At 49.7% G+C, this 25050-nt stretch overlaps 1 protein-coding gene across 1 annotated transcript in view; it reads right to left on the minus strand.

Moving 5' to 3' along the window:
* Positions 1–5122: 5122 nt before the first annotated feature.
* XYLT1 (xylosyltransferase 1) overlaps positions 5123–25050 on the minus strand; it is a gene marked incomplete at both ends in the record, with an annotated part of 298048 nt that continues 278120 nt past the window's right edge. Inside the window, 4 exons of the mRNA XM_082857206.1 lie at positions 5123–5445; positions 11099–11432; positions 17803–17998; positions 24507–24769. Coding sequence (XP_082713332.1) covers positions 5123–5445; positions 11099–11432; positions 17803–17998; positions 24507–24769 — 1116 coding nt within the window. The remainder of the gene's footprint in view (positions 5446–11098; positions 11433–17802; positions 17999–24506; positions 24770–25050) is intronic.

A 25050-nucleotide genomic window follows, 5' to 3' on the forward strand; every position in this document is an offset into this window, starting at 1 on the left:
AGTGCTTCGGGAGTTGGTTGAGGTTTAGATGAGCACCCAAGCCTTCATTTTACCCATAGGAAAAACAGAACATTTTTCTTCAAGACGACAAGAGAAGCCATTTCTATCACATCTGCAAGCTACAGGTTGGCAGCCCCTGGCTTAGGAGGTTGCCCCGAGAGCTTCAAGATGCTCTTTCTTCTCGGATGTTGGTGGAAATGGGAGGGGGAGGGTGGTTAGCTTTCCCAAAATAATTTTAAGGCCTCATTTCAAAAAAGAGAAACCTACGGCTTTTGGGGGTGGGGGAAGGGAAGGATAGGGAGGCAAATGAGGGGTGGAGAGGATGGAGCTGCGAACGGAGGTGGCAAGGTGCAGAACCTGCTTTCCCGCGGGGTGTGTAGGCAGAGGCGGCTGGAGCGTTCCCAGCCAAGGGGAGGGCGACAGAGGGCTGCCTTCTCGCTGCCTGGGGCTTGGCAAGGACAGAACCAATGACAACGTGAGGGGCAGACACAGGTGGCACGTGAAAGCCCTCCTCAGTCTTAAGAGGGGTCTGTACAGTATCTTGTTTGCCAGGTAAAAAAAGTAATACTTCTGAGAGAGCGAGAGAGAAAGAAAGAGAAAGACAGAATTTGCATAGGTTATGCATTTAGCTCCAGCAGATTTTGGACACCTTTATCCCCCCACCCCGGTAAACTTCTCAGCAGACACATGAGGTAGCGCCTGTGGTTGACCCATGGGCATAGTAAGGTAAGTGAGGCAGAAGCAGAGGACCTCCCGTGAGCACGGCTTCCGAAGATGTTGCCGGACATGTGGCAAGATGGCTGCTAAAACCTGGGATCTGGAGAGGGCCGGGCTGTTTGACACGCCAACCCCTCCTCCTGAAACACATCCTGGACCTCTCCGCCTGGTAGGATGGAATTCTGGAAGGCGGGGACCAGGCCAATGTGGACCTCCGTACGTCTAAGGGGCAGCTCTTGGGGTCTGCAAATTCTGTGCCATCTTCCCTTCAGTACAAACTGTCTTGAGACCAGGAGAGCTGAACACGCCAGTTATGAGACACTTCTCCTCTGAGGGACCGTTTCTTTGGGACGGGAATGACTAGTAAGAGGTCCCCATTCCCTTCGGAGCTGGACATGAGCTGTTAGTTTTTTGCCCCTTCCTAGTGGTGTCATTTCCCTCCCCCACCGGGACAAGCCTAGCTTCCTTTCAAACCACGTCTCCAGAGAGCAGAGGTTGCTGGCAGCGCACAGGCTGAACTGTGAGGTTTCTCTTTGCCTACACTCTGGAAAGAAAAAAATGCCAACATTTCGAAATCATATTTCCTATAAAAATACGGATTTCTGGCTTCCCTTACCAAATTAGATGATTCTGCTGCACTGTGCCCGTATTCTCACATGCAACTCAGGCTGGAGCTGAGATGCAGCTGTAGTTTTTTGTCTGTGTCATGTGCACACTGCAGACTACAGTCCCCACCACTCCCTAACGTCTTACACCAACGGCGTCACTCATCTGTGCTAGTGTTCTGGGCCCTATAGCCACTTGTAACCCCTGCCAGAGGGTGTGGCTTCTATCTGGCAGGTGTTTGCTAACAGCTGTTTCTAGCACAGCCCCCTTGGGTGCTGCTGGAGGAGCGTGTCCTGAGTCCCCAGTGAACTTGGCTACGAAAGGGATCTTTGCTCAGGCCCCACACCCAGCAGCTACCGCCCTCCTTTCCCCTGCACCCTCTTGGCAAAGAGATCAAGGTTCCAGCCAGCATCCTCCTTGCACCTGCAAACTGGAGAACCGGAAGGAAGCATGGTCCCCCCCAGTCCCGGCATGTGCCCAGAGCAGCTGTAATCTGCCCTTTTGGGGCGGCGTGCTCATTCCTTCTCAACTCCACTGGCATTTTGAAAGTTAAACTAACAATGGCAAATGAAGTCGGAATGATTCCTGATGAGATCAGAACGGCCTTTCTCCAAAGGGAGGAGCATCTGCACTTCTGAGAACATGGGGGGTCCTAGGAACTGCTCGTGCCCTCCTTGGAGACAGACCGCCTTGCACATGGCCGGGGAAGTGGGACTCAGGAAGGCTGCCTGCCTCCTGAGCGTGGTTTCCACCTGAATGTCACAGGGGTGGATGGGAAATTGGACAGAGTGTCGCAGCTTATTCAATGTGTCCTTCTCCCCCAAGCCCACGTCCCACCTCTAAGCCCTCCTGAAGTCCGAGGACCTGGTCAGTGACTCAGCCCACAGTCACTTTGCTTCTTTAATAGGATTTCCAGAGACCATGTTCTCAGGTTTTGAAACCCTCAGGCAGCCACAGCTCAAGGTTGCCTGACCAATGGCCTCTAACTAACTAATAAATCATCCTCAGGTAGATTACAAAAATGAGTTCAACTATTTCTCCTGGGAAAACATCACCTTTGCTCAAATCATCCTGGGCTTTGTTTGAAATTCTCCCTTTTTTCCTTAAAGCCAAATGTAACATCTTCAAAGTGATTCTCTGGTTCAAAAACGGAGGATGTTGAGGAACATCCCATGAGGCCCCTGAGCTTCCCAGTCTCCCGGCGGTGAGTAGGGAATGGGGCCTGGGCCGTGGGGGTGGGGGCTGTCCCCAGAGTAAGCCAGCTCTGACATTTCTCCACTTGTTCCCGGATGGAACAGGAGTCAGCAATGTCAGGGTGCAGGTGGGGCCCCGTCGAGGAGGCTGCAGGCTCACGGGTGCGCAGGGACGTGCCAGGGCAGAGCCCCCAAAACCATCACAAACGACACACAGGGCCCTAGTGGCGAGAAGGGTGAAAGGGCGGCTCCCCGGGCAGCTTCCACAGGCTCAGGGAGGCCCTGGCCAGGGGCAGAGGCCGGGGCCAGGAAGTGGACGTGACACGGGCCTCTTGGCTCCCACAGAACTTGCGAACCCATGTGGAGCTCATGTGGGCTTTCTGAGAAAGCCACGCCGAGGTCCCTGGAAACACTGGGCCAGCTCCTGGGCTCTCCTGGCCGGGTCTGACCCCCTACCATCTTCCTAAAATAGGTATCTTTTCCTCCAGGGCGTGGAGGGAGCCTGCTTTCCCTCACATGGAGGCCCACGGTTAGACTGGCTGCGGGAGGGCAGTGATGGAGGAAGCGGGGACGCCCCAGGTTCTGCAGCCGGCAGTCGCTGGCCTGTTGCGTCCCTGTGCTGGGGGCGGGTGGCGGGGATGGCTCAGGAATTCCAACACCCCCAGAGCCGGAGGGCTGAGTCACGCTAACACCCTGCATGGGGAAGAGCGAGGTGCCACTGTTCCCAAGGACACCCCACTTCTGGCCAGTGGATGATGCTGGTTGAGGCGTTCTCCTCATGGTGTCCAAGTCCCCTGCTTCCCACTGAGGACACGGTGAACGCAGGGCAGAGACAGAGATGATAGACAGATAGATAGATAAAGCAGCAGAGAGACAGAAAGAGACAGACATGAGGGGCTGGGGGATGAGAGGGGGAGGGAGTGGAAGGTGGGGGGAGGGGGCCTTTCGTGAATAAAGGCAGCTTCAGTTAGTAAGATAATGTAATTGACAAGCTGCAAAAACAGCACCTACTAATTAGTCATTGACTAAAACATATAAATAATAAATACCTAAAGTGTCCCTTCTCTGTATCCTCCATGGCCCATAGGACATTCTGCCTTGCTGGGCTGGGGGTGTGAGTAGGGGGCGACAGCTGACAGGTCACTGGGAGCAAACGGCGGTACCTTCAAACCCACGCTGGAGGGGAATCGCCAAGGACCAGCTCTCCGTGGGAAGGACTTTTCCAAGAGAACCCTGTCCTTGGGGGGAGGGTGGGATCAGCGGAGGAGGGGGCCTCCGGGGAGGGGTCTCCGGATGAGCAGGGCAGCCCTCCGATGTACACATGGCAAGGAAACCCTTTGCGTTTCTAGTAACTCAAGCAATTTGAATAACACTGTTCTTTAGGTTTCAAACAACCAGATACTCAAGCTTCCCACTTTTACACTGCGTGTCAGATGGGCCTGTTGGCACCTTGGATAAGAAAGGGCATGAATTTAAAAACTAAATCTAAAATGCTCTTTCCTGGCCGTGAAAAGTCTGTTCCATGCAGTTTGGTCGCTCCCAGCAGCACCGAGTGTGCGATTCCCAAATGTTCCAAACACCTGACCTCAGAACAAAGGGCTCAGGCACGTGACAGGTATTGCTGTACTGACCAGCTCAGGAGTTTTGCTCCCAAGGATCTCTATGAGTTTCATGGCCATGGTCCCCAAAGTTCCCACTGTCAAGGCCCAGAGGGGTCATGGTCTTGATCTCCTCGCCCATGAACGGCCGGGGGTTTGACCCTCACGCTCATGAGCATCGCCCAGTTTCTGCCTCGAAGGAGGGTGGCCTGGAGCCCAGGATGTCTGGCGGTCACAGTTTGGGTGGACCTTGGCCGTGGCACATCAGAAGGCTCTCCGGCTCATCTAGTTACGAAGGAGGATGGCTGAACCTGAGAAGGGCTGGTGGGAGGCCTCCCTGGGGACGGGCCCACGAGAGCGTGACTTTAGTGTCCTGTCACTTCAGGGCTGGCACAAGGGTTTCCTGGCCCAGAGGAGCTGAAGGGCGGGGCTGGAGATCAAACCCACCCTCTGGGCAGTGCTTTTCAAACTAGGTTTTGTAGAGCCCTTGGGTTCTGAAGAGGTACCTTAGGAGACGCCCTTGGCAGGGGACTGCCCGGTGGGCTGAGCTTTGAGAAAGAATCTCACACTCGCAGCTTCAACCAGAGCAGCCTGGATTTCCTCCTCACCCTGGACCTCCCTCCGCCTACGACTTAGTCAACAAGGCTCTGCTGCTCAAAATAAACGTTTTGGAATCACTTGTCTGGGCGGGGTGGGGGTGGGGGGGGGTCAGGTCATTGAGGGGGAAGACAAGGAACCTGTAGCACTCGAGGATCAATCAGAAGAGGTAAGACCACCACGGTGCTGGGACTGAGCCATCCCCACCCCCGGGAGCCGGCCTGCTGGGTCACGTGGCTGGCAGAACCTGCTTCGGCCTCCAAACCTTCCCTCCCGTCACTTGACGGCCAGGAGAGCCCCGCTCACAGAAGGCACCCCCCACCCCCGGGGGTGGGAGCCCAGGGTCCGGCTCCCACTGGCCCTCTGGCTGCTTCCCCTTTGAGATCCGCTGGGGCCCCCACGTGCCCAGTGCTACCTGAGCCGGCCGTCGGGTTTGACTGCGCCCAGCTCCGACTTGGGGTCAGGGCTGAAGGAGCTCCAGGCCGTCTGGCTGCAGGGCTGCATGACTGGGCAGACGGTGGGGCCTGTGGCACAGATGTCCATGGCGGTCCACATCCCGCCCACCAGCGAGTCCAGCCAGCGCTCCAGTGCGGCGCCGGTGGACGCGGCGTTCCTCCGAGCCAGCTCCACCTGGGCGGGGTTGATGGGCAGGCTGAGGACGGGGTTCAGGCTCTGGAAGCTCTGCTCCATGTAGGCGCTGCGGAGGGGCCCGTTGTGCAGCCTCAATGCCTCCTCTGAAAGCCAAAGGGAACAATTACATCATTAGAAGAGCCATGGACCGGTCACCTACTACTGTGTGCTTGGCACTGCGTAGCACCATTCAGTTCGCGGGACAATCTCACGAGGGAGTTCCTTTAGCACTCCCATTGTACAGACAAAGGACCTGAGCCTACGAGGACATTCCTTCAACAGGTATGAGCCCACTTCGTGCAGGGCATGGTCCATTCACCTATTCATTCAGCATGTATTTATGGAGCCCTTTCTATAGTCCAGACGATAATTCATTCAACACATATTTACGAAACAGCTACATCTGCAAGGCATTCATTCATTTATTTATATGATACAGATTTATTAAGTGCCAGGCTCTATTCTGCGGTGGGGCAAACCAGACAATGAAGGAGACTGCAATCCAGGGGAGGAAGAATGATGACAAGAAAGAAAGAAAGAAGTAAATAAATCAGGTCATTCCAGAAAGTGATAAGTGTCATGAAGGGAATAAATGGGGTGTGTCGAGTCAGAGCAGGGGCTTGATAAACTACGGCCCTTGGACCAAATGCGGCCCACCACCTGTTGCTGTAAATAAAGTTTCACTGGAACATGGCTATGCCCATTTGGATACATATTGTTTATGGCTGTTACCACAGCACAGCTGAGTAGCTGAGACAGAGATTGTATATGGCCCACAAAGCTGAAAAATTTGCTATCTAGCCCTTTACAATAAAAGCTTGCTGATTCCTGGGTTAGAGAGTGACAAGGGTGTTCATTTTAGCTGGGATGGCCGGGGAGACCTCTCTGCGGAGATGACATCTGAGCTGAGCACTGATTCACGGGAAGGAAGAAGCCACGTGCAGATCCTGGAGAAGAGGATTCCAGGCACTGGGAACAGAGGATGCAAAGCCTCATTAAAGCTCATTAAAGATGCAAAGCATCTTTCCCCGAATCATACAGGTGATGAGAGTCAGAGCCAGGGCTGGAACCCGGGTCTGTGGACCTCAGAGCCTGGCGGGCAGCCCCACCCTTGGCTGCTGAATGCCCACCACGAACTCTGTATAAGACCTGGATCTCTGCTTCGGTCCAAGATGTGGGGCATGAACGGCCCACAGCAAGGAGTCCTGGAAACCACGGAGCTGGGACCAGAGTGGGGTGGGGTGGGAGGTCCAGCTGGCTCCCAAAACGGCTCTGCCTTGCTGAGCACTGGGGTCTCATGCCAGAGCTCGGGGACAGCAGTCAGGCTGTCTGGGTTTGAATCCCCATGTCCCGCATACCAGGTGTGTTCCTTCTTCCTCATCAATAAAATGGGTGGAGAACCAGTACCTTCCTCGTAGCTTTGTTTGTGATGATTAAATGTGCTGACTCATGTGAGGTGCTTAAAATGGTGCCTGGCATATTCTAAGTACTTGGGAAAGTTTAGCTAGGATTATTATTATTGGCATTATTAGTACACAATACACACACACACACAACTATAGGGCTGATTTTATCATCCCTACTTTACAGATGAGGAAACGGAAGCAGCTGTAGTTTAGAGACAGACCTGGAGTTAAATCCAGGGCTGGCTGACTCCAAAGCCCGTTCTTGTCATTATGATACTCTACCAAGGGGCTCATACAGCAGCAGGAAGCTAAAAGAATGCTTTTGTTTTTTAGTTTATTTTTCCATCTGGGAGCTAGTCTCTTGCAGACTTGGTTTCCCCATCTGCAAAATGGGGATACTCACCCTTCCAGCAATTAGACTCACTTCTACCTGGCACGAGGCTCAGGTAGAAGTTCACGTGCTTTGTAAACAGTAAAGTAATGTATGAACAAGAGAGACAGTGACTGACTGTTTCCCAGGGCTTAAAGATGGGGAAGCAGAAAGTCTAGACATGTGGACTGAAGGAAAGAAGCTAGATGTTTCTATCTTGAGGAAGTTCCCACTCATGGCTTATTTATTTCATTGCCAAACACAAGAATATATTTTTTTGAAAAGACTGGCTAATGATTCTGGTAGGTCGTGTTTTACCAAATCAGGTTTTGCTATAGCCAAGATCACTAGGATTAGAAGAAACCTCCTTATAAGACAATGTAGCATTCAGATGACAATGCTTCCTCTTTGCTTGATGGTGGCTGTCACCCTCGGAGACAACCAGGAGAGCCTGGATAATCAGCACGTTACTCTCTAATACGTGTGGTCCTGAGTGAGGAAGAAAGACCGTGTATATATGCCTGCCCTTCAAAAAGCAATGGGAGGGCTTCCCTGGTGGCACAGTGGTTAAGAATCCACCTGCCAATGCAGGGCACACGGGTTCGAGCCCTGGCCCGGGAAGATCCCTCATGCCACTGAGCAACTAGAGCCCGTGAGCCACAACTACTGGAGCCCGTGCTCCGCAACAAGAGAAGCCACTGCAATGAGAAGCCCGCCGACCACAGCAAAGAGAAAGCCCGTGCGCAGCAACGAAGACCTAATGCAGCCAAAAATAAATAAATAAGATAAATTTATTAAAAAAACAGAAAGCAATGAGAAAGCTAGTTGAACTAAAAATATGCTTTGACTTGCATGTACGAGAAAGTCATTCCTTTAGTTCCCAATGCCCCAGGAAGCTGGGGGGCTGGACTCTGGTCTGGAGGGGAACCGGTGGGAGAAAGCTGAGAAGCACGCCTGGAGCACATGTCCTATCTTGCTATACTTAGCAGAGCTTCTCTTTCTCGAGTTCCTTAAGGAGTCTGGCCCACCTCTCCCTGATGCCCACCAAAGGGTTTTCAGGAAAAAAACCCTGTTTTCTTTTCCTCTGTTTTTTCTGGAGGGCAGAGCCTGTTCTCTTTGGAGCTGGTCCTGACTTCCCTACTAGAGCCTCTCAACGCCTTCATCTCTGCAGGGACTGCAGAGATGAGAAGCTGGGGACTGGGGAGACACCCAAACTGAGAAAAGGCAGGACATTCAAAGTGAAAAGAGGAGTTAACAAACACTTGAACGCTGGTAACCAAATATTGTGGTTGGTGCAGAAAACCCTTATGAAAAATGAGGTTAATGTGGGAAATGCTGTTATAGCATCAGCCCACAATGCTCGCCTCTATAATTAAATTTCCCTCAATTCCACCTCATCAGATTTCTTGAGATTACCAGGGATGCTTCAATAGCAAATTACTCTTGATGAATCATTCTACAAATTGCATTGCTCCCACCTTCGTGTTCCCTGTCACCAGAACATCATTAACAGATCCAATTACTGATGGCTGGGGGGCTGCTCCCAGTGGGGTAAAACGACCCTTGGCTCATCCTGGGCATGCGTGGGGAGAGCCTCGCTGTCCTCAGAAATCCCAGGAGAAAAGATCGGAAAAATCAGGACCCCATGAATGGCCCCGGGCTATTTTACTGAGGTAGGGATGGATTCAGGGTCACTCGTTTTCTGTCCGATTAGCTGTATGGAAGCAAAGAGGAGACGGCCACTTCCATCCCTCTCCTCCACGTCTGGCTTTGGGAACCCTTAGAGAGGCTAAGGACGTGAGCCTCATCATGGGACACTTGAGGACCCTAAGTGGGTGGGCTCTGGCCCCGCTAGTTCTGGAGGAGCTGTCTTTTGCCTGTTTCATGGGGGAGAGGAGAAACAGACTTCCATTACCTGAAAACATGAGGTCCAAATCTTTCTGCTTGTTCAGCACAGAAACTTAGCAGAAAAACTTAGCAGAAATGGACAGAATTCACATCAACACTCCCTTCTTAGGACTCCAGGTGCCCCTCCCCATATCTATGTCCCCCTCTCCTTGTGTCACTGGCTAAATGACACCCAGCCCAGAGCTCTTTTTAGCCAACAGAGGCTGTAATGCGTTTCTGGCTTCTGGGTTTGCGATCTGTTAAATGGAGGTGAACAATTTCAAACACCAAGAGACCTGGAAATCCTTTTTCTGGGAATCTATGTTATGGATGCATCTTCATGGGCACATACTATCTTAGGTTCAAGAATCTTTGCAGTGGTATCTGTAACAACAACAAAAGAAGCTGTGTCTACCCAGGCGGGGGTGGGGTAGGGACAGATAGATTGTGGGTCCTTAACCCAAAGGACAGATAGATTGTGGGTCCTTAACCCAAAGGAACACTGGCAGCTTTACATATATTGACTCGGAAAGTGAAAAAAGCAAGTTTCACTACGAAGTGTATCATTCCATTCTTAAAAAAGTGACAATGTCTTTGTGATTTATGTCAATGCTTTAAAAGCACTGAGAAAACTCTAGAAGGACTGTACACCAAACTGTTGGCAGTGGCCACTCCTGGGGATGGGATTGAGCAGGGAGGAAGACGTTACCTGTGATAAAAGAAAGGGGGGTGGGGAATAGAAAAATAAAAGAAACCCTTTTGGAAAAAAAAGAAAAAAGGCAGGCATGCTAGGAGTCTGACACCCCTCTCCCCGACCCCATGCCCAGTGGGAACCACCATCCTGAATTTCCTGTTAATAATTTCCTTCATTTCTTTACAGCTTTCTACTGATACATGAACCCTGAAATACTGTATTGTTGGCTTGGCCTGTTTTTGAACTTTAGATACATGCATGGTAATTCTGATATCCCCACCCTAACATTACGTTCTAGAACACGTCCTACGCCGTGTTCCCTGCTGCGTAGACCTCCACTGTCGCAACAGACCACATTGTTGGTCCATTGGATGTCAGATATTTGGACTGGTTCTGGTTTGGTGCTATTATGAACAACTTGCTGTATTTCTGCACAAGTCTCTATGGCCTCTACCTCGGGTGGAATTTCTGTGCGGTAGGGTATGTGTTCAACTTCACCAGCAAATGCGAACTCATTTTTTTACATGGCTCTCTCACTAGCACGTACATGGACAGTTATTATTCTCCATCTTGACCATCAAATGACGCTGTCTCATCTTCAAACATGTCCTAAACATGGCAGACGTGAAGTGGAATCTCTTTTTGCTTTTAATTTGCATTTCTCTCATTATTCATGAGGCTGAGCATCTTTTTGTATGTGTGTGTATATGCTCTCTCTTCCTTGTTTCTTTTATATCAGGGATTGGCCCCTTCTCTAAAGGGCCAGATAGCAAATACTTTTGGCTCTGTGGGCAGCTACTCAATGCTGGCGTTGTGGCCCCAAAGCAACCACAGTCAATATGTAAATGAGTATGACTGCATTTCAATAAAGTTTTATTTACAAAAACAGGAAGTGGGCTGGATTTGGCCTGTGGCTTGTAGCTTGCCCTGACTTAGGGGATTTCCGAATTTGAGTACTTTTTTGTGTGTGCAAATATTTTCCTTGAGTATGTGATACGTCTCCTCACCTAGTATCATGCTTTTGATGAACAGAGATTCCTATTTTAGTTATTTTTTTAAAAAACACTAAACAAGATTTGCTGAAACTCAATATCAGCTTGGGTTTATTTCCCACCTGTCTTAAATATGGTCAGGACCTTCTAGAAGTCCAGTGAGAGAGCATCTAATAAATAGGTGTCTAATACAGAGACAGATGACATCACCTCAGTGTGCAGAGACAGGCAGAAAATTAGAAGGTTCTGTATGACAGATGAGCAGGAAAAAATCCTGAGAACAGAGAGCACCGTTCTCGAAGGTGGCCCACATGCCCCATGTCTGAGCAACACCGCCCGCCCGGGTGAAGGACCCAGGAGGCCTCGGGCAATGGAATATTACCCCACAGAAATAGCGGAAGTACTCACCCGGTTTGATGGGCTGCCTGTTTGAGAAGGTCAGGGGCGCGACGAGGAATTTGGTTTCTGCGACTGGCACCCAGTGGTGGAGAATTTTCACTGTCCAGACCCCAGGCCTCAGGGGCAAGTTCAAAGGGGGCTTGTAGTGGGTGAATTCGGCAGTGGACTCAATCAGGATGTCGTAGGTGGCTGCGATGATGTTGACGGGATCCACCCAGACGACAGTCACAGTCACATTGGGGCCCTTCCCCCATTTCTGCATGCCTACTGGCTCATCCATGGGCCCCAGGAGACCCCCAAAGTTGCGAAAGAGCCGCTCCTTGGCGTCCCAGTCAGTGCCGACCTGAAACAGGAGAGCGAGTTCTGAAATCACTGGGCCTCTTAGGAAGGCCTAGCCTACTGCTTATTGGGCTTCATATACCCATATAACAGACGAGGAAACTGAGGCTCCAATTAAGTTACTTGCACAGTAACTTAATGTTGGACAGGCAGTAAGCAGGAGACCTGGGATTTGGACCTAGTCTGAAGGATTACGAGGCCTGTGGTCCATTTCACTAAACCTTTGGGCCTCCTGTGCCTACTGTGTGGTGTGTACATGGAATGAATGAATACCTGCTTGCAGGCCATTCCATGGAAACATACACCCTGGCACTCAACAGGTGCAGGTGATTTCCACCTTAGTCACTGGCTTTCCAGATAATGTGCCTCTTTTTAGTACAATCATTCTGAACAAGAGTGGAGCTCAGGATTTGGAGCTGCCCTATTATAAGCTAGGAAACGTGAGGGCCCCTTAGTATCGCCTATCATTTGCAGGAGTTCAGACAGCTTTCCAGGGAAGACACAGCTTCGGCTTCCCTAAAGCATTCTGAGCTGGACTGTAGGGGTGGGAGATGGCTGTACCATATCCATCCTTCCTGCCAGCCAGCGGGGGGTGTGTATGGCTTTGACCCCCCAGAAATCTGCTCTTGGCTTCCATCCTTCCCCTTTTGCTGCCTGCAATTTATTCTCCACCCAGTAACCAGAAAGACCTTGTGAAATGTCCTCTCACTGCTCAAATCCCTGTGGCTGGTCCCCTGCTGATTCCTGGTGCCCAGCACTGTGCTTGGTACACAATCAATGCTCCATCAATCACCTGTCAAATGAATGCATGAATGACTTGGCAAAAAATGAATTAACCACATAGATCCCTGATACTGAGCTTTGATACTATTTCAAGTCAGATTAAATTAGGGGCTCTTCTCTCCCCCAGGAGGTTTAATATAATGTTCTGAAGACACAGCATGTGGGTACATGGTAGCAGGTGATGAGCACACTACAAGGACGCTGCTGCCGTGGTCCTTCTGTGAGCAGCGTCTCTGATGTATGTGTGTGCAGGCTGGGGTGCAGGTGTGGCTAAACATGTCTACACCCTGAGCAGACTTCACATGTGCAGTGCAAACATGAGCTGGTTTACTTTCTCGTTGTTCGGGCCACAAGTTACTATACCCAGGACGCAGGGCTCCACGGCTAATATTTACTGAGAGCTTCTGGTGTGCCAGACCTACTGCTAAGTGGGTGGGTGCATCGATCTGGCTAACATTCCCAACTCCACGGAGGGGGGACCCTTGACGTTATCCTCACTTCACACATGAGGAAACAGGTTCAGAGCAGTTGGATGACTAGCTCTGATCAGTGAGGGGGACTCAGGAAGTCTGACCCCAGAGTCTGGGTTCTTATTCACTCTTCTATATATTGCCTCCCATTCACTCACTCACTCACCCACTAATCCATTCATTCATTCATCCATCCAAAACACATGTGCCGGTGCCTACCACCTACTGGGGTGGTTGTAATACGTGCATGTTCCTGGCCCACAACGTGCTTCAGGTTTCCATCTTTAGGCCAAGATTGGCCTTGGGGAGCTGTCCTAAGGGGCAGCAGAGGGAGTTATGCTGGGACAGAGGCGGCCGTCCCTCCCAGCCTTGGGAGATCTTGGCCTGTTCTGCCACCCTGCCACCCTCTCCAGGTACTGGCTCCTACTGAGGACCCCTGGGGCCTAGCACAGCAGCTGAAACACAGGAGGAATGAAAACAACACTGTCTATTGAAGAAATAAATGAATGAGTGGGCAGGATGCAAGCTAGGCCTCAAAGTCAGAGATTGTTCTAGAGAAACCTGATCCTGTGACCTCCATCCATACAATCCTTTCTAGCTCCTTCCCACTGTTCATGAGTCCAGTCTTTCCTCCTGTCCTGTCCTGCGAGGTCTGGTCCTTCACGATCCGACTCCAGCTTCATCTGCATCCCTCTCCCTCCCCTCTCCTCCCCCATGCTCCAGGCCACCTTGGAACACTCTCGGCGCCTCTGCCAGAAGGGCTCTCTCTCCCCTGATCTTCCGTCCACGCCCGGCCCTCTCTCGGGCTCAGTCTTCCTTCCTTCCCCGCCCTCCTCCTGGCCAGTTCATCATCTAGCTCTCAGCCCAGGTGTCACCTCTACCTGGAAGGCTTCTTTGCTTACAGGCACCCCTGATGTGCTTGTCTAAGCATTTGCCCAGCATAGCCTTTTAACCTATCTATCTATCATCATCTATCTATCTTCTATCTATCTATCATCTATCTATCTATCTATCTATCTATCTATCTATCTATCTATCTATCTATCTATCTATCTATCTATTTTGCGCAGTATCACAACTTCTAATTTACACGTCTCTCTCCATAGCTCAAAACTGTCATGTGAAGAAGAATATACACATATATGTGTGTGTGTGTAACTGAGTCACTTTGCTGTAGAGAAGAAATTAATGCAACATTGTAAATCAAATATACTTCAATAAAATAAAAAAAAAACCCAAATTGTCAACTGCATGAGGGCAGGGACTACATCTGGCTTGTTCACTACTATATCACTAGTGCCGAAGAGTGTTGAGCATGTGGTCGGTGCTCAATCTCTCTATCTATCAATCCATCCATTATCTACATGTGTCATGAAAGATTAGGGGCCGAGCACATGGACAAATGGATCAATGATCACAAAACCACTTTGGGGTCCTACTTAAGGAAGGGATGTATGACCCGTTAGGGGAGCGGGGGGACAGTCCAGAACATCATCTTTGGATCCCCCAGACACATGGGGGTGAACAGGTCTCCTAAGTCTGAGTTCTAAAACCAAGATAACCCAGGTGGAAGAGCTGTGGAGCAGCTGACGGTGGGAAACTTGAATTTGTCCTGTATCTAGGAGAGGAGGAGGACATCAGCTGCAGCCTCCAAACATGAGGGGAGGCGGGGCTGCCCGAGAGGGAGCCCCATTGCTGTCACATCGTCTGTGGCCCTCAAGGTCTTCTCACCAGGCCTCACTGTGGAAGTCCACTGCCATTCACTGCCAAGTGGTCAATTACTCAAATTTCAGTACGTGTTGAAGTTCAAGCTCAATATACTGGTCCCCAGCTTCAGAGTCACCAAGGCTTCCTCCCACTGCACCTCAAATGCAATTCAAACTTCCTTCCAGGGCCTGCGAGACCCCTCATGATCTGTCCTCTGGCCCCCCTGAGACCTTCCTCCTTCTCACTGGCCACACTGGCCTTGCTGCTCCTTGAATATGCCAACCTCCTTCCTGGAGCCTCAGGACCTTTGTGCATGCTCTTCTCTTGGAAGATCCAAGAATGTTCTAGGTCTTCCCACCATTGACTCTTTCACAGGTTTCAACCCTAAAGTTATCTCATTAGAAAAGCCTTCCCAAATGAATCGTTCCATCAAATGTAACCCAGCAGGACTCTACGGGGCCTTCTCCAGACAGATCCTCCTAGGTCCTCCACCTGCCTCTTGTCTGGAATAAAAACTTTAGCCTCCTAGGCCTTCCTTGAGTTCCACAGAATAAATTTAATTAGAGAAGTGAGAAAATTCAGAAAGAAAGGAAAACAGTCAAGAGAGACAAAATAATAAGAGTTTAGTCATTAAACAAAGTCAAGGACCTTTTAGTTCCTCCTCAAGAGCTAGAGATGATACCCTGAGCCATATCCTTGAGCTGTTTTGCAGATACTGAAATCCCCACCAGGTGGAAGAAGTTAACTGTATGCTGCCCACAGCACTAGACCCCAGATGGGTTGCAAACAGAAGGTTTATGATGTTGACTCCTGATTACCTCACCACCAAACAATCAGAAGAATGTCCATGAGCTGATGATTCACCCAACAACCGGCCTCCCTCATCCTGTCTTTAAAAACCTTTCCCGAAAAACCATCAGGGAATTTGCGTCTTTTGAGCATTAGCTGCCTGGACTCCTTGCTTGGCGCCCTAGAATAAACGCTGTGCTTTCCTTCACCACAACCCGGTGTCAGTAGATTGGCTTTGCTGTGCTTGGGCGAGCAGACCCAAGTTTGGTTTGGTAACAGAAAGCTGTCCCTACCAGCCTCTCACGTCCTCAGGAATCACATGAATGAAGTTTTATTTTCTTTATAATACTTGCCTTTAACTGGAGCGTTTTTGTTCATTTATTTGCTCACTCATTGGCCGAGTGCCCCACTAGACTGCAGTTCCACAATAACAAGGGCCTGGTCTGTCTGGTACACTACTGCCCCTCCCACACCTCATGTATTGTAGGCACTTGGGGGCTGCCTGCTGAAGGAATGAGCATGTTTCCTCTAAGCCACTAACATGGGACTCCCAGGGATGGAGAAATCGGAGCTATTCAATGACACTGGCCGCCTGCCATGAGCCAGGCCCTATGCAAAGCCCTGGGACAGTGCTGACCCGGCGGAGGTTCTCAACAGCCCACAAAGTGGCCCTGCAGCTCGTTCCCCCCTTCACATCCAATTTTACACTGTTTGCCTTAAAACTAAGGGGGAAAAAAATCAAGACACGAGTTTCAGGGTTCCCTGCATCACACGCTGTTACTCTGCCAGAGAGCTGGGTGGTTCCCACACCAAGGGCACCAGAGCTGTAGCGGAAACCCTTACAAATCACTGGTCACAGAGGGGCCAACATCCGTCACTGCCGGAAGTGCCCAGTCGCCCGCTGGCAGGCTGATAAACAGGGAGAGCCCAGCCACCAGGCATCCATCTCCCTAATGGGACATTAATGTCTTCAATTGGCCTCTTGGGCCCCCAGCACAGAATCCAACTGGGACAGCGTCTAATTGCCCCCTGACGCCAGTAATTTATGGAGTGGGCTCCCATGGCAGCTCGGATCCGGCCAATCCATGTGGAGCCTTAACTGAAAATGGTGGCTGAACAAGAAACTTCCACCCATGCCTGTTCAGTGCCCATCCAGTCGGGCACAGGTCGGCCAGGCGGGGCCAGAGGGACTGGAAAAGGACCAGCAAGGAAAATGGAAGCAACTCAGACACTTCCTCCCACCCCACTCCTGACCTTCAAGATTCTCCATATTCTAAAACAGGATTCTTCATCCCTAACCCAGCAGCCAAACACATGGGGGATGTTGAACTCCGGGAATGAAATCACCCGTTTAGCTTCTTGCTGACGTGGGGAAGTTAGAAATCAGGTGCTGGAATTTTGTGTGGGCAACGCTCACCAAGCTTGCTCATGTCTCCCCTTCCCACCAGCATCGCTACCCAAGCACGTACACTCACTCATTCAGAAATCTCATTCCGCCTCTACGAAGGCTGTGTACTCTTGTATGTGCTGAGGGTGCAGCAGTGAGCCAGTGCTGCAATCTCTGCTCCCTTGCCGACAATCACCAAGTGATCAGAGAAATCAACAAGATCACTTGAGATGGTAAATGCGAAGGAAGAAATAAAATAGAGACGTGTTGGGTGTAGAAATGCGGCCTAAGTGGGTGGGCACGGAAGGCTTCTCTGAAGGTGCACTATTTGGACTTAGATCAGAATGAACAACAACAACAAAAAAGGTGAAAACCTGGCGGACAGTGTTCTAGGAAGGAGGATCACCACGTGTCAAGCCCAAGGCAGGAACCAACTTGGCATGTGTGACAAAGATGCAAGAAGAGTGAGCGGGAAGAAGAGTGGTCCTGGATGAGGCTGGAGAAGCAGACAGAGGCCAGATCATGTGGGGCCTTTCAGGTCGCGAGGTGGGGCTGATGTTACGAGGGTGGTGTTAGGTGAATCCATCTCCCCAGGCAGAAAAGTAACTAAAAGCCAGTGCGGTCCCGGGGAGGTGGGAACTGCATTCCATGGATCCACGCATCAGACCATCTGTCCATCCACTGACACCTCTGTTCATCCCCCTATGCACGCATGCACCCGTTCACTCATCCGTTCAATGACTGATCTGGTGCTTACTTTGAGTTAAACCCTGTGTTAGGAACTGGGGAAACAAAAGCACAATTAAGCATGGGATTTGTGGCCTAAGAGACCTGGATTCAATGTTGAGCTCTCCTGCTTCCTAGCTACGATCCAGAAAATCACTGACTCTCTGTAGGCCTCAGTTCTCCAATCTGTAAGATGGGACTCATGCCGCAACTTCATTAGGAAACTGGTTTGTTACTGATTTATTACTAACATAGGTTTAGGAGGAATCACTGGTTAGGGTGAAAAATGAAAAGGAATAGAAGTTCTACTATAAAAATATACCAAAGCTCCGGGTTGGTTGGTGCACTGATATCGACCACCCTGAACCTTCTCCAGGCACAGGGCCAGCTTATCTTGGGGCCTCTTCAAGTCCTCTTCTCCTCCAGCTCCAACTACAAGTGTCAGAGCAGAAACAGAACCCAGCAAGTGGACTGCCAGAGGGGATGTCGTGTGGTAGTTTCTGGCCTCTTACCTCAGAAAACTGAAGCCTCCCAAAGTCGCTGGGTGGGCTGGCGATCTTGAAGACTTTCTTTGGCATCACCCATGTCTCCAGGGTCTCGAGTTTGCTCACGGCCAGATTGGTAGCATGATGCTTGATCAGAAAGCCCTGGAAACGGTCAGCAAGGAAGTAGAGGTGGACAGAGGCTGGGTGGCCCATTGGATAGTACCTGAAAAACACGCACAGGCTCATGCAAGCTCATGGGTCAGGGCTGGACGTGTGTTGGATCACAGTGGGGTTCCCCACCCATCACGCCGGTCCTGTCCTTAAAAGAATCCCCATTTTATACAAAGCTCGCTGTGTTCCTGAAAGCTGCTTCCTGTGATGCTATGATCTCAGTAACTGTTAACAGTAACCTTTTGCTGATCATAAATGTAACACATGCTGACTGTGTGAGAGCACAATCAAGAAAATAGAAACGACGACTTCTGATGCTTCCCTCCACAGACGATGTCAATTCACAGACATCCACTGACCCTCCAGTGCTACGTACTGAGAAGCGACAACGGTGTGCAAACAATGTCATCGTGACATATTTCTTTTCAGCCTTATTTTCTACACACATATTTACATAAATCCTACATAGCTGGGACCATAATATACACACTGGCTATATCCTGCTCTTGCTTCATAGTATTTCCTGAGCGCTATCATGTCTTTGAATAGTCTCTGAAAACATGATTTGTGTGTGTGTGTGTGTATACATTCTTCCATTGTACGTAATACCATGATATGGAAATATAATACCAAATATGGTATTATTATATTATAGAGAAAGTTCTCCATCATTGGGTGTTCAACTGGTTTCTAATTTTTTGTCATTCTAAACAATGCTGCATTAACCATCCTTGAGCAAAAATGTTTTGGGGAACATCTTTCTTCCTCTCTAATCTCCAAGGGGCTCTTGATGTCTGCTGCCCAAGTTTATCAGAAAGGTTGTACTGATTTACACTTCACTGTCCTTACCAGTGGCACTGGGTATGGTCCTTAAAAATTACTGCCAAACTGAGATAAATTCATACATACACAAGTAGGTAGCTCGTTTTAAGATGCATGCCTTTGATCCGCAAAGGCTTCTCGCTGAAAGGGGCAGGGAAGCTAAGCAGAGATGCCCAGAGGAGGGGGGAGTGAAGAGAGAAGGAGGGAGGAGCCTGGACGAGCCCAGTTCTTTGTCCTTCCTACTTGTGAAATGAAAAGCTGTCGGCTCCTGCAGTGTGTAAGGCGCATGGTACTTAGCGGGTGCTTGTGGTTCCTTAATGACAGCATTCCACAAATCACTGTCCCTCTCAGCCTTCCTTTCCTCTGGTCCTGCTCTGGAGTTTAAGTCTTTATGTCTGATTATAACAGTTAGGGAAGCTGCCTTCCTGTGTTACGCATCTCCCGAAATCACTGCCTTGTTATCGGATGCCTTCGGGGCTTCGAGAAAAAAAACCTGCACTGTCTTCAGACTGCTTGCTGGGCATTCCCGGCCCACGCAAGTCCACTTTGGTCTGGACTTTGGAAGCAGAAAACCCTCCCTCTGGACTGTGCTGCAGAACTCACTGCCATGATGGAATGTTCTGCATCTGTGCAGTTCAGTTCAGTAGCCTCGGCCACTTCTGACACCTGAGCACTTGAAATGTGGCTGGTGTAACCGAGGAACTGCATTTGAAATTGTAGTTAATTTAGACTTAAATGTCTCCTTGTGGCTAGTGACGATTGTGGACAGCATAGATGGCACTGTGAGAGTGTCCTGGGGTTGCCTGCAATTTGTCACCTCTCCTGTCTCTTTCCCATGTGACTCTGTAGGTTTCCTTGCACCGATGAGGTGAGTCTATTCCCCCATCTCAAATCTGCTTTGGCCAGAAGAGGGGGATGCATCATGCCAGTTCTGAGCCAGGGCCCCAAGTAGCCTTGCACGTTTCCACTCTCTCTCTTGCTCTTCTGTGATCACCACGAGAGCACGCCTAGAGTAGCCTGTGGAGGGATGAGACACTCAGAGCAGGGCAGAGCCACCCCAGGTATCCCAGCCGAAGCCATCCTAGACCCGCCAACCACTCCCAGCCAAGACCTACAGCTGGCTGCAGATGCAGGAGAGACGCCAGCTGAGCCCAGGAAAGCTGCCCAGCTCGCCTGCAAACTTGAAGGCTCTGTAAATGCTTAACGTTTCAAAGCACTGATTTGGGGCTTGTTACACGACATTACTGCAATAGGTAAATGGTAGGTCGTCAGTGTTTGACTAGTAAAGGTGGAAGAAAAGCAGGACAGATTGCTGTCACGGGAGTTAAAAGAAGAAAGTGTTTCCAGAAGGCGGTGGTCAGTTGTATGGGGCGCTGCTAAGGGGTCAGGCAGGCGAGCAATGGTCGAGCGCCGCAGAGAGCTAGGAGTTAATCCTGGGTTGCTCGCTTTCCCTTATCTCTTCCAAGAAATCCTGTTTTCTCCACCTGAATCCATCCTCTACTGTCCTATGCACCGCCAGCATCTTGGTCAAGCCAACATCACGTCTTGCTGGACCTTTGCAGAAGCGTCCTTACTCGTCTTCCTCCTACTTCTGTCTGCTATAACCGACTCTCATAGTAGCAATATGCATTGTCCCTTCCTTAAATACTGCAAGGGGTTTTGCTTATGCTTGGGTAAAACCCAGACTCCTTACCTGGTCTAAAACTCCTACCTCTTTCTCTAGCCTCATTGTTCCTCCGTCCCAACCTACCACCTTCTAGCCACGTGGACCTTATTATTATTTTTTTTTTCTTTGCGGTACGCGGGCCTCTCACTGCTGTGGCCTCTCCCGTTGCGGAGCACAGGCTCCGGACGCGCAGGCTCAGTGGCCATGGCTCACGGGCCCAGCAGCTCCGCGGCACGTGGGATCTTCCCGGACCGGGGCACGAACCCGCGTCCCCTGCATCGGCAGGCGGACTCCCAACCATTGCGCCACCAGGGAAGCCCCACGTGGACCTTATTTTGGATTCTTGAACATGCTAAGCTCCTTTTCACCTCAGGGCCTTTGCATAGGACATTCTCTCTGCTGGAGATGCTCTTTTCCTCTTATGGTTGCATAGTTGTCTCTGTCTTAATTTGCTTAAATGTTACCGTCTCAGAGAGACCTTCCTTGACCCCTGAACTTAAGTCACCAGCTCACTGCTGTTACTTGAGTTTATCTTCATTCTTCATTCTCTATAGATCTTTTGTTCTTGTTTCTGTGAGCTGGGGTACAGCCTGCTTTCACACTAGCATGGGAGGGCCTTGAGCTCGGGACCTGGTCCGTCTGGGTCATGGCTGAGCACCCAGTGCCTAACACAGCCTGCCACATGGTAGGTGCTCAATCCATACTTACTGTTTGAGGGAAGATTCTAGAAGGATTTTCTCTTGAACCCTTTGCTTCTAAGGTACATCTAGGGAACCTGTAACCCAGGACTGAACACAAAGCCCCCCCCCCCCCCCCCCCCCCCCCCGTACCTCCTCTAGACTCTATATGGTAATTAAGTAATTAAGACTAAGAAGGGAGTTGTAACAAGATGCCAGGTGCAATACAATAGAACCTAAAGGATGCCTCAGGTGCGTTCACTTGGCCCAAAGGTGCTTTTGCTTCTTATTTAAATGAGGTGGGTATTAAAAAATTAGGAGGCTCACACAAAACTGTGGATTTCTGATTTGTCTTGAAAATTCAGGAGATGTGACTGGCAACCCCAAAGGTACATTCCTACAAGGAATGTGCCGGAGGGCAAGGATATGCTGGCGTTCAGCACCGGGGCCCCGGCGGGGGTCCCTGGTTTACAGGTCAGCCCACCCCGTGCTGAGGATACATGCTTCCTGCCTGGTCCTGATGGCATCTGAATTTGAGGACATGTAATAAAATACTGACTTCCTTATCTCTGGACGGGGCTCACAAGAAAACTTTCAAACTGCCATTTTGAGATTTTCTGCAATGAACAAATGTTATTACCTAATGAGTAAAAGTCAATAAACATTATTTTTATGAAAGGTTATACTATAGACTAGAAAGACACAATTTGCATGAAATGCCCAGAGGAAATGAGACTCCTGAAATAAAGTTTTCACTTGCTGTTTCCCCAGAGAGCCCAGGGGTAGAAATTTACTCTTTTTTGCCTTTGGGACAAGGGTCCTTTGTCCTGATTTATTTGCAGGCCCATATTCATAAATATATATTGGCTTTTCCCACAGCGAGGCACAATGGTTCCATTATAATAAAAAACGGGGTAGAAGCCAAAGGATTCCGGGCCTGAGGCAACTTGATGGCTTGCTTAATCCCCAAACAAATACCAGGTGAAAATTTCAACAACTATAAATCAATTGGAGGAATCTTTTGAAATTTTCTGTAAGATTATTTACCTTATAAATGCTATGAAGCCTGGGATTAAAACTACTCTTAAACGGCATTTGCCTCCCAAGCATCGGGCACTGTGCCATCTACTGGGGACACACATGTGGTTCCTCGGCCAGGGATTCTAACCCCGGACCAGCAGGGGGAAAAGACATTCACCAACGGCCTCGATCCAAGACACTGCTGCTAAGTGCAGTGGGAGTGTTGGAGGCTACTGTGGGCTCAGGAGAGGCACGGGGTGGGCTATCGGGGAGCTCTTAGCAAGTTTCACAGAGGATGTGGCACCTGAGATGACCCTGGAAGACTGGGAAAAGGTAGAATGAGTGCGGACAGTGGGGACGGTCAGCAAAGAACAGCGCAGAGGAAGCGATGAACAGTTCATATAACCAGTGATGGAGCGTGTAGCTCACACAGCCGGCTCCCTATTGGCTGCTTTTGGCAGTTTAAGAATATGGGCAACTAAGATACCAACAACAGCATAAACATGTACCAAGCACTTCATATGTAAAATACTGTTAAAATGGGGCTAATAATAATAATACATAACTCATAAGGTAGTTTTGGAGGATTATCCCCTTTAAACCTCACACCACCATTGGCTGTAAGGCTTATGATTACTCCCATTTTACAGACGAGAAAACTGAGGCTCTGAGAGGTTCATGACTTGTCCAAGGTCAATAGCTAGTAAGTAGAGTGGAGTTCAAATGGCAGGTCCTGGGTTCCTAACCCATTCTGGTCTCCCTTTTAACTAAACCAGAACCTGCAGGGAGAGGAGAGGGAAGGCTGAGGGAAAAACTGTTGCAGCCCTGTGGAAATCCAGCTGGTGTGCATGCATGGGGCCCCATGTTTTCAGAGTTTTAGGGAACAAAATGGTTCCTTTCCTCTCTTTCTTCTGTTCTTGAGAAGAGGGAAGAGCGGGGCAGGGAGGGACACAGAAGGCTCAGTGGGGAAAGACTGATATTAATACTTTTTTTTCTTTGTTGTTTAAAGAGGAAGGTGGGAGGCAGAACAAGAAGGAGAAGGAGAGTGGCTAGAGGCACTTCTGGGAACCCATCCTCAGGAAATAATCAGAAAAGAGAAGGGGGATAAAAGAGGCTTTCTGCAAAAAGATATTCATCAGAACATTATGTACAATGGTCCATTACTGACAATAGCAACAGGAAAGGGCTGAATTAAGCAAACTCCGGAATTCCTACTCAGTGGAATACTAGTGGCATTAAAAAGGGTCATTAGGGCTTCCCTGGTGGCGCAGTGGTTGACAGTCCGCCTGCCGATGCAGGGGACGTGGGTTCGTGCCCTGGTCCGGGAAGATCCCACATGCCGCGGAACGGCTGGGCCCGTGAGCCATGGCCGCTGAGCCTGCGCCTCCGGAGCCTGTGCTCCGCGGCGGGAGAGGCCACGATGGTGAGAGGCCCGCGTACCGCAAAAAAAAAAAAAAAAAGGGTCATTATCCTTAAGGAAGCTGCAGAGCAGCGAGGAGAAGACGGGCTAGTATTATAATGCCGAGCGAAAGAAGCAGGACACCAAATCCCTGTTGTCATTGTGGAAATATCTGCAATGTACATTGCTAGAGAACGGAAGAGAAGGTACACAAAATGAGAAGGGTTGGCTGGCTTAGGGAAAGGCAGGGGAGAGATGGGGTTATGTTGAATCGTTTTCCCACCTTCCATCTTCTATTCATATATTCTAGAACATTCTTTCCTGAAGTGTCGACTGGTACCCACTAGTGGTAGGTGAGATGATTCTAAAGGGTACACGAACATTTTAAATAATAGTTATGCCTTTTCGTGATGTTTTTGGTTATGTTTTTAGGTGTAACAATGATAGTATGGTTACATTTTAAAAAGGAGTCAATTTTCAGAGATAAAATATTTACGGGATTTGCTTCAATCAAACTGATCTGGGACGAGGGGAAGGTGAGTGAAGGCGCAGATGAAACCGCATTGGCCGGGAGCTGGTAATTGCTAGAGCTGGTGATGAGAGATGGGGTTACACTTTTCTCTCTATTTGGTGTATATTTGACATTTTCCATAATAAAAAGTAAAAAAGAAAAGTTCTGTATTTTCATGATTACTTTCCATGTGGAACAAAAATAACTATCTAATACGGTGACATAAAGCTTCCTTCTAAAATACATATATTTAGCACAAAGAATGAGTCCACAGAAAGGAAATAATTAGGTAAATAGTAGATCTGCTATCCTGAGAAGGTAAAAAGGTGACGAAGGCTTAGACAGGAAATGCTCTGAACGCTGGGATGTCTGCGTGGATGGTTTTAGGGAGAAGCTTGGGTGGAGCCGCAGCCCCTACAGAGGAGGACGTTCCCTCATCCCTGGTCCCCCTGCTCCCGGGCTCACCTGCAGCTGTTCTCCCCGGCGTCGTGCAGCAACAGCTCCGCCCGGCGGAGGCCCAGGCGGGAGAAGGAATGATACAAGGTCAGTGTCACGTCGCTCAGGCTGTGGATGCCGTCAGGCTCATCGTAGACATTCTCCCAGTACGCGCGGAGGCCCGGGGTGCCCGCGGGGTAGTTCCCATACAGGTAATAGTCCAGCTGCCCAATGATTTCCTGATTCACCACGGCTTCGAACTTGCGGGCAAAGAAGGTGGGCCGGGCCGTCTGCTGCGCTCACGAAATAAAAAGAACAATGTCAGCAAGTGGGGATGAGGGTAGGTGGGCATTTAGGAGCCGGGCTCTGCAGCCAGCCTGCCTGGATCCACATCCCAGCTCTGACACTTACTGCCCTCTCTGTTCTCAGTTTCCTCATCTGTAAAAAGGGTGTTAGGATTGAATGAGTTAACATTTGTAAAGCATTTAAAGCAATGATGGACATGTAGTAAGCATCACTTAAATATCTGTGAAATAAATTATATCCTAGATGCTTATAGCTGGGATGGATCTCA

This window comes from Leucopleurus acutus, assembly GCF_964270905.1.
Source record: "Leucopleurus acutus genome assembly, chromosome: 16".
Taxonomy (NCBI): Eukaryota; Metazoa; Chordata; class Mammalia; order Artiodactyla; family Delphinidae; genus Leucopleurus; species Leucopleurus acutus.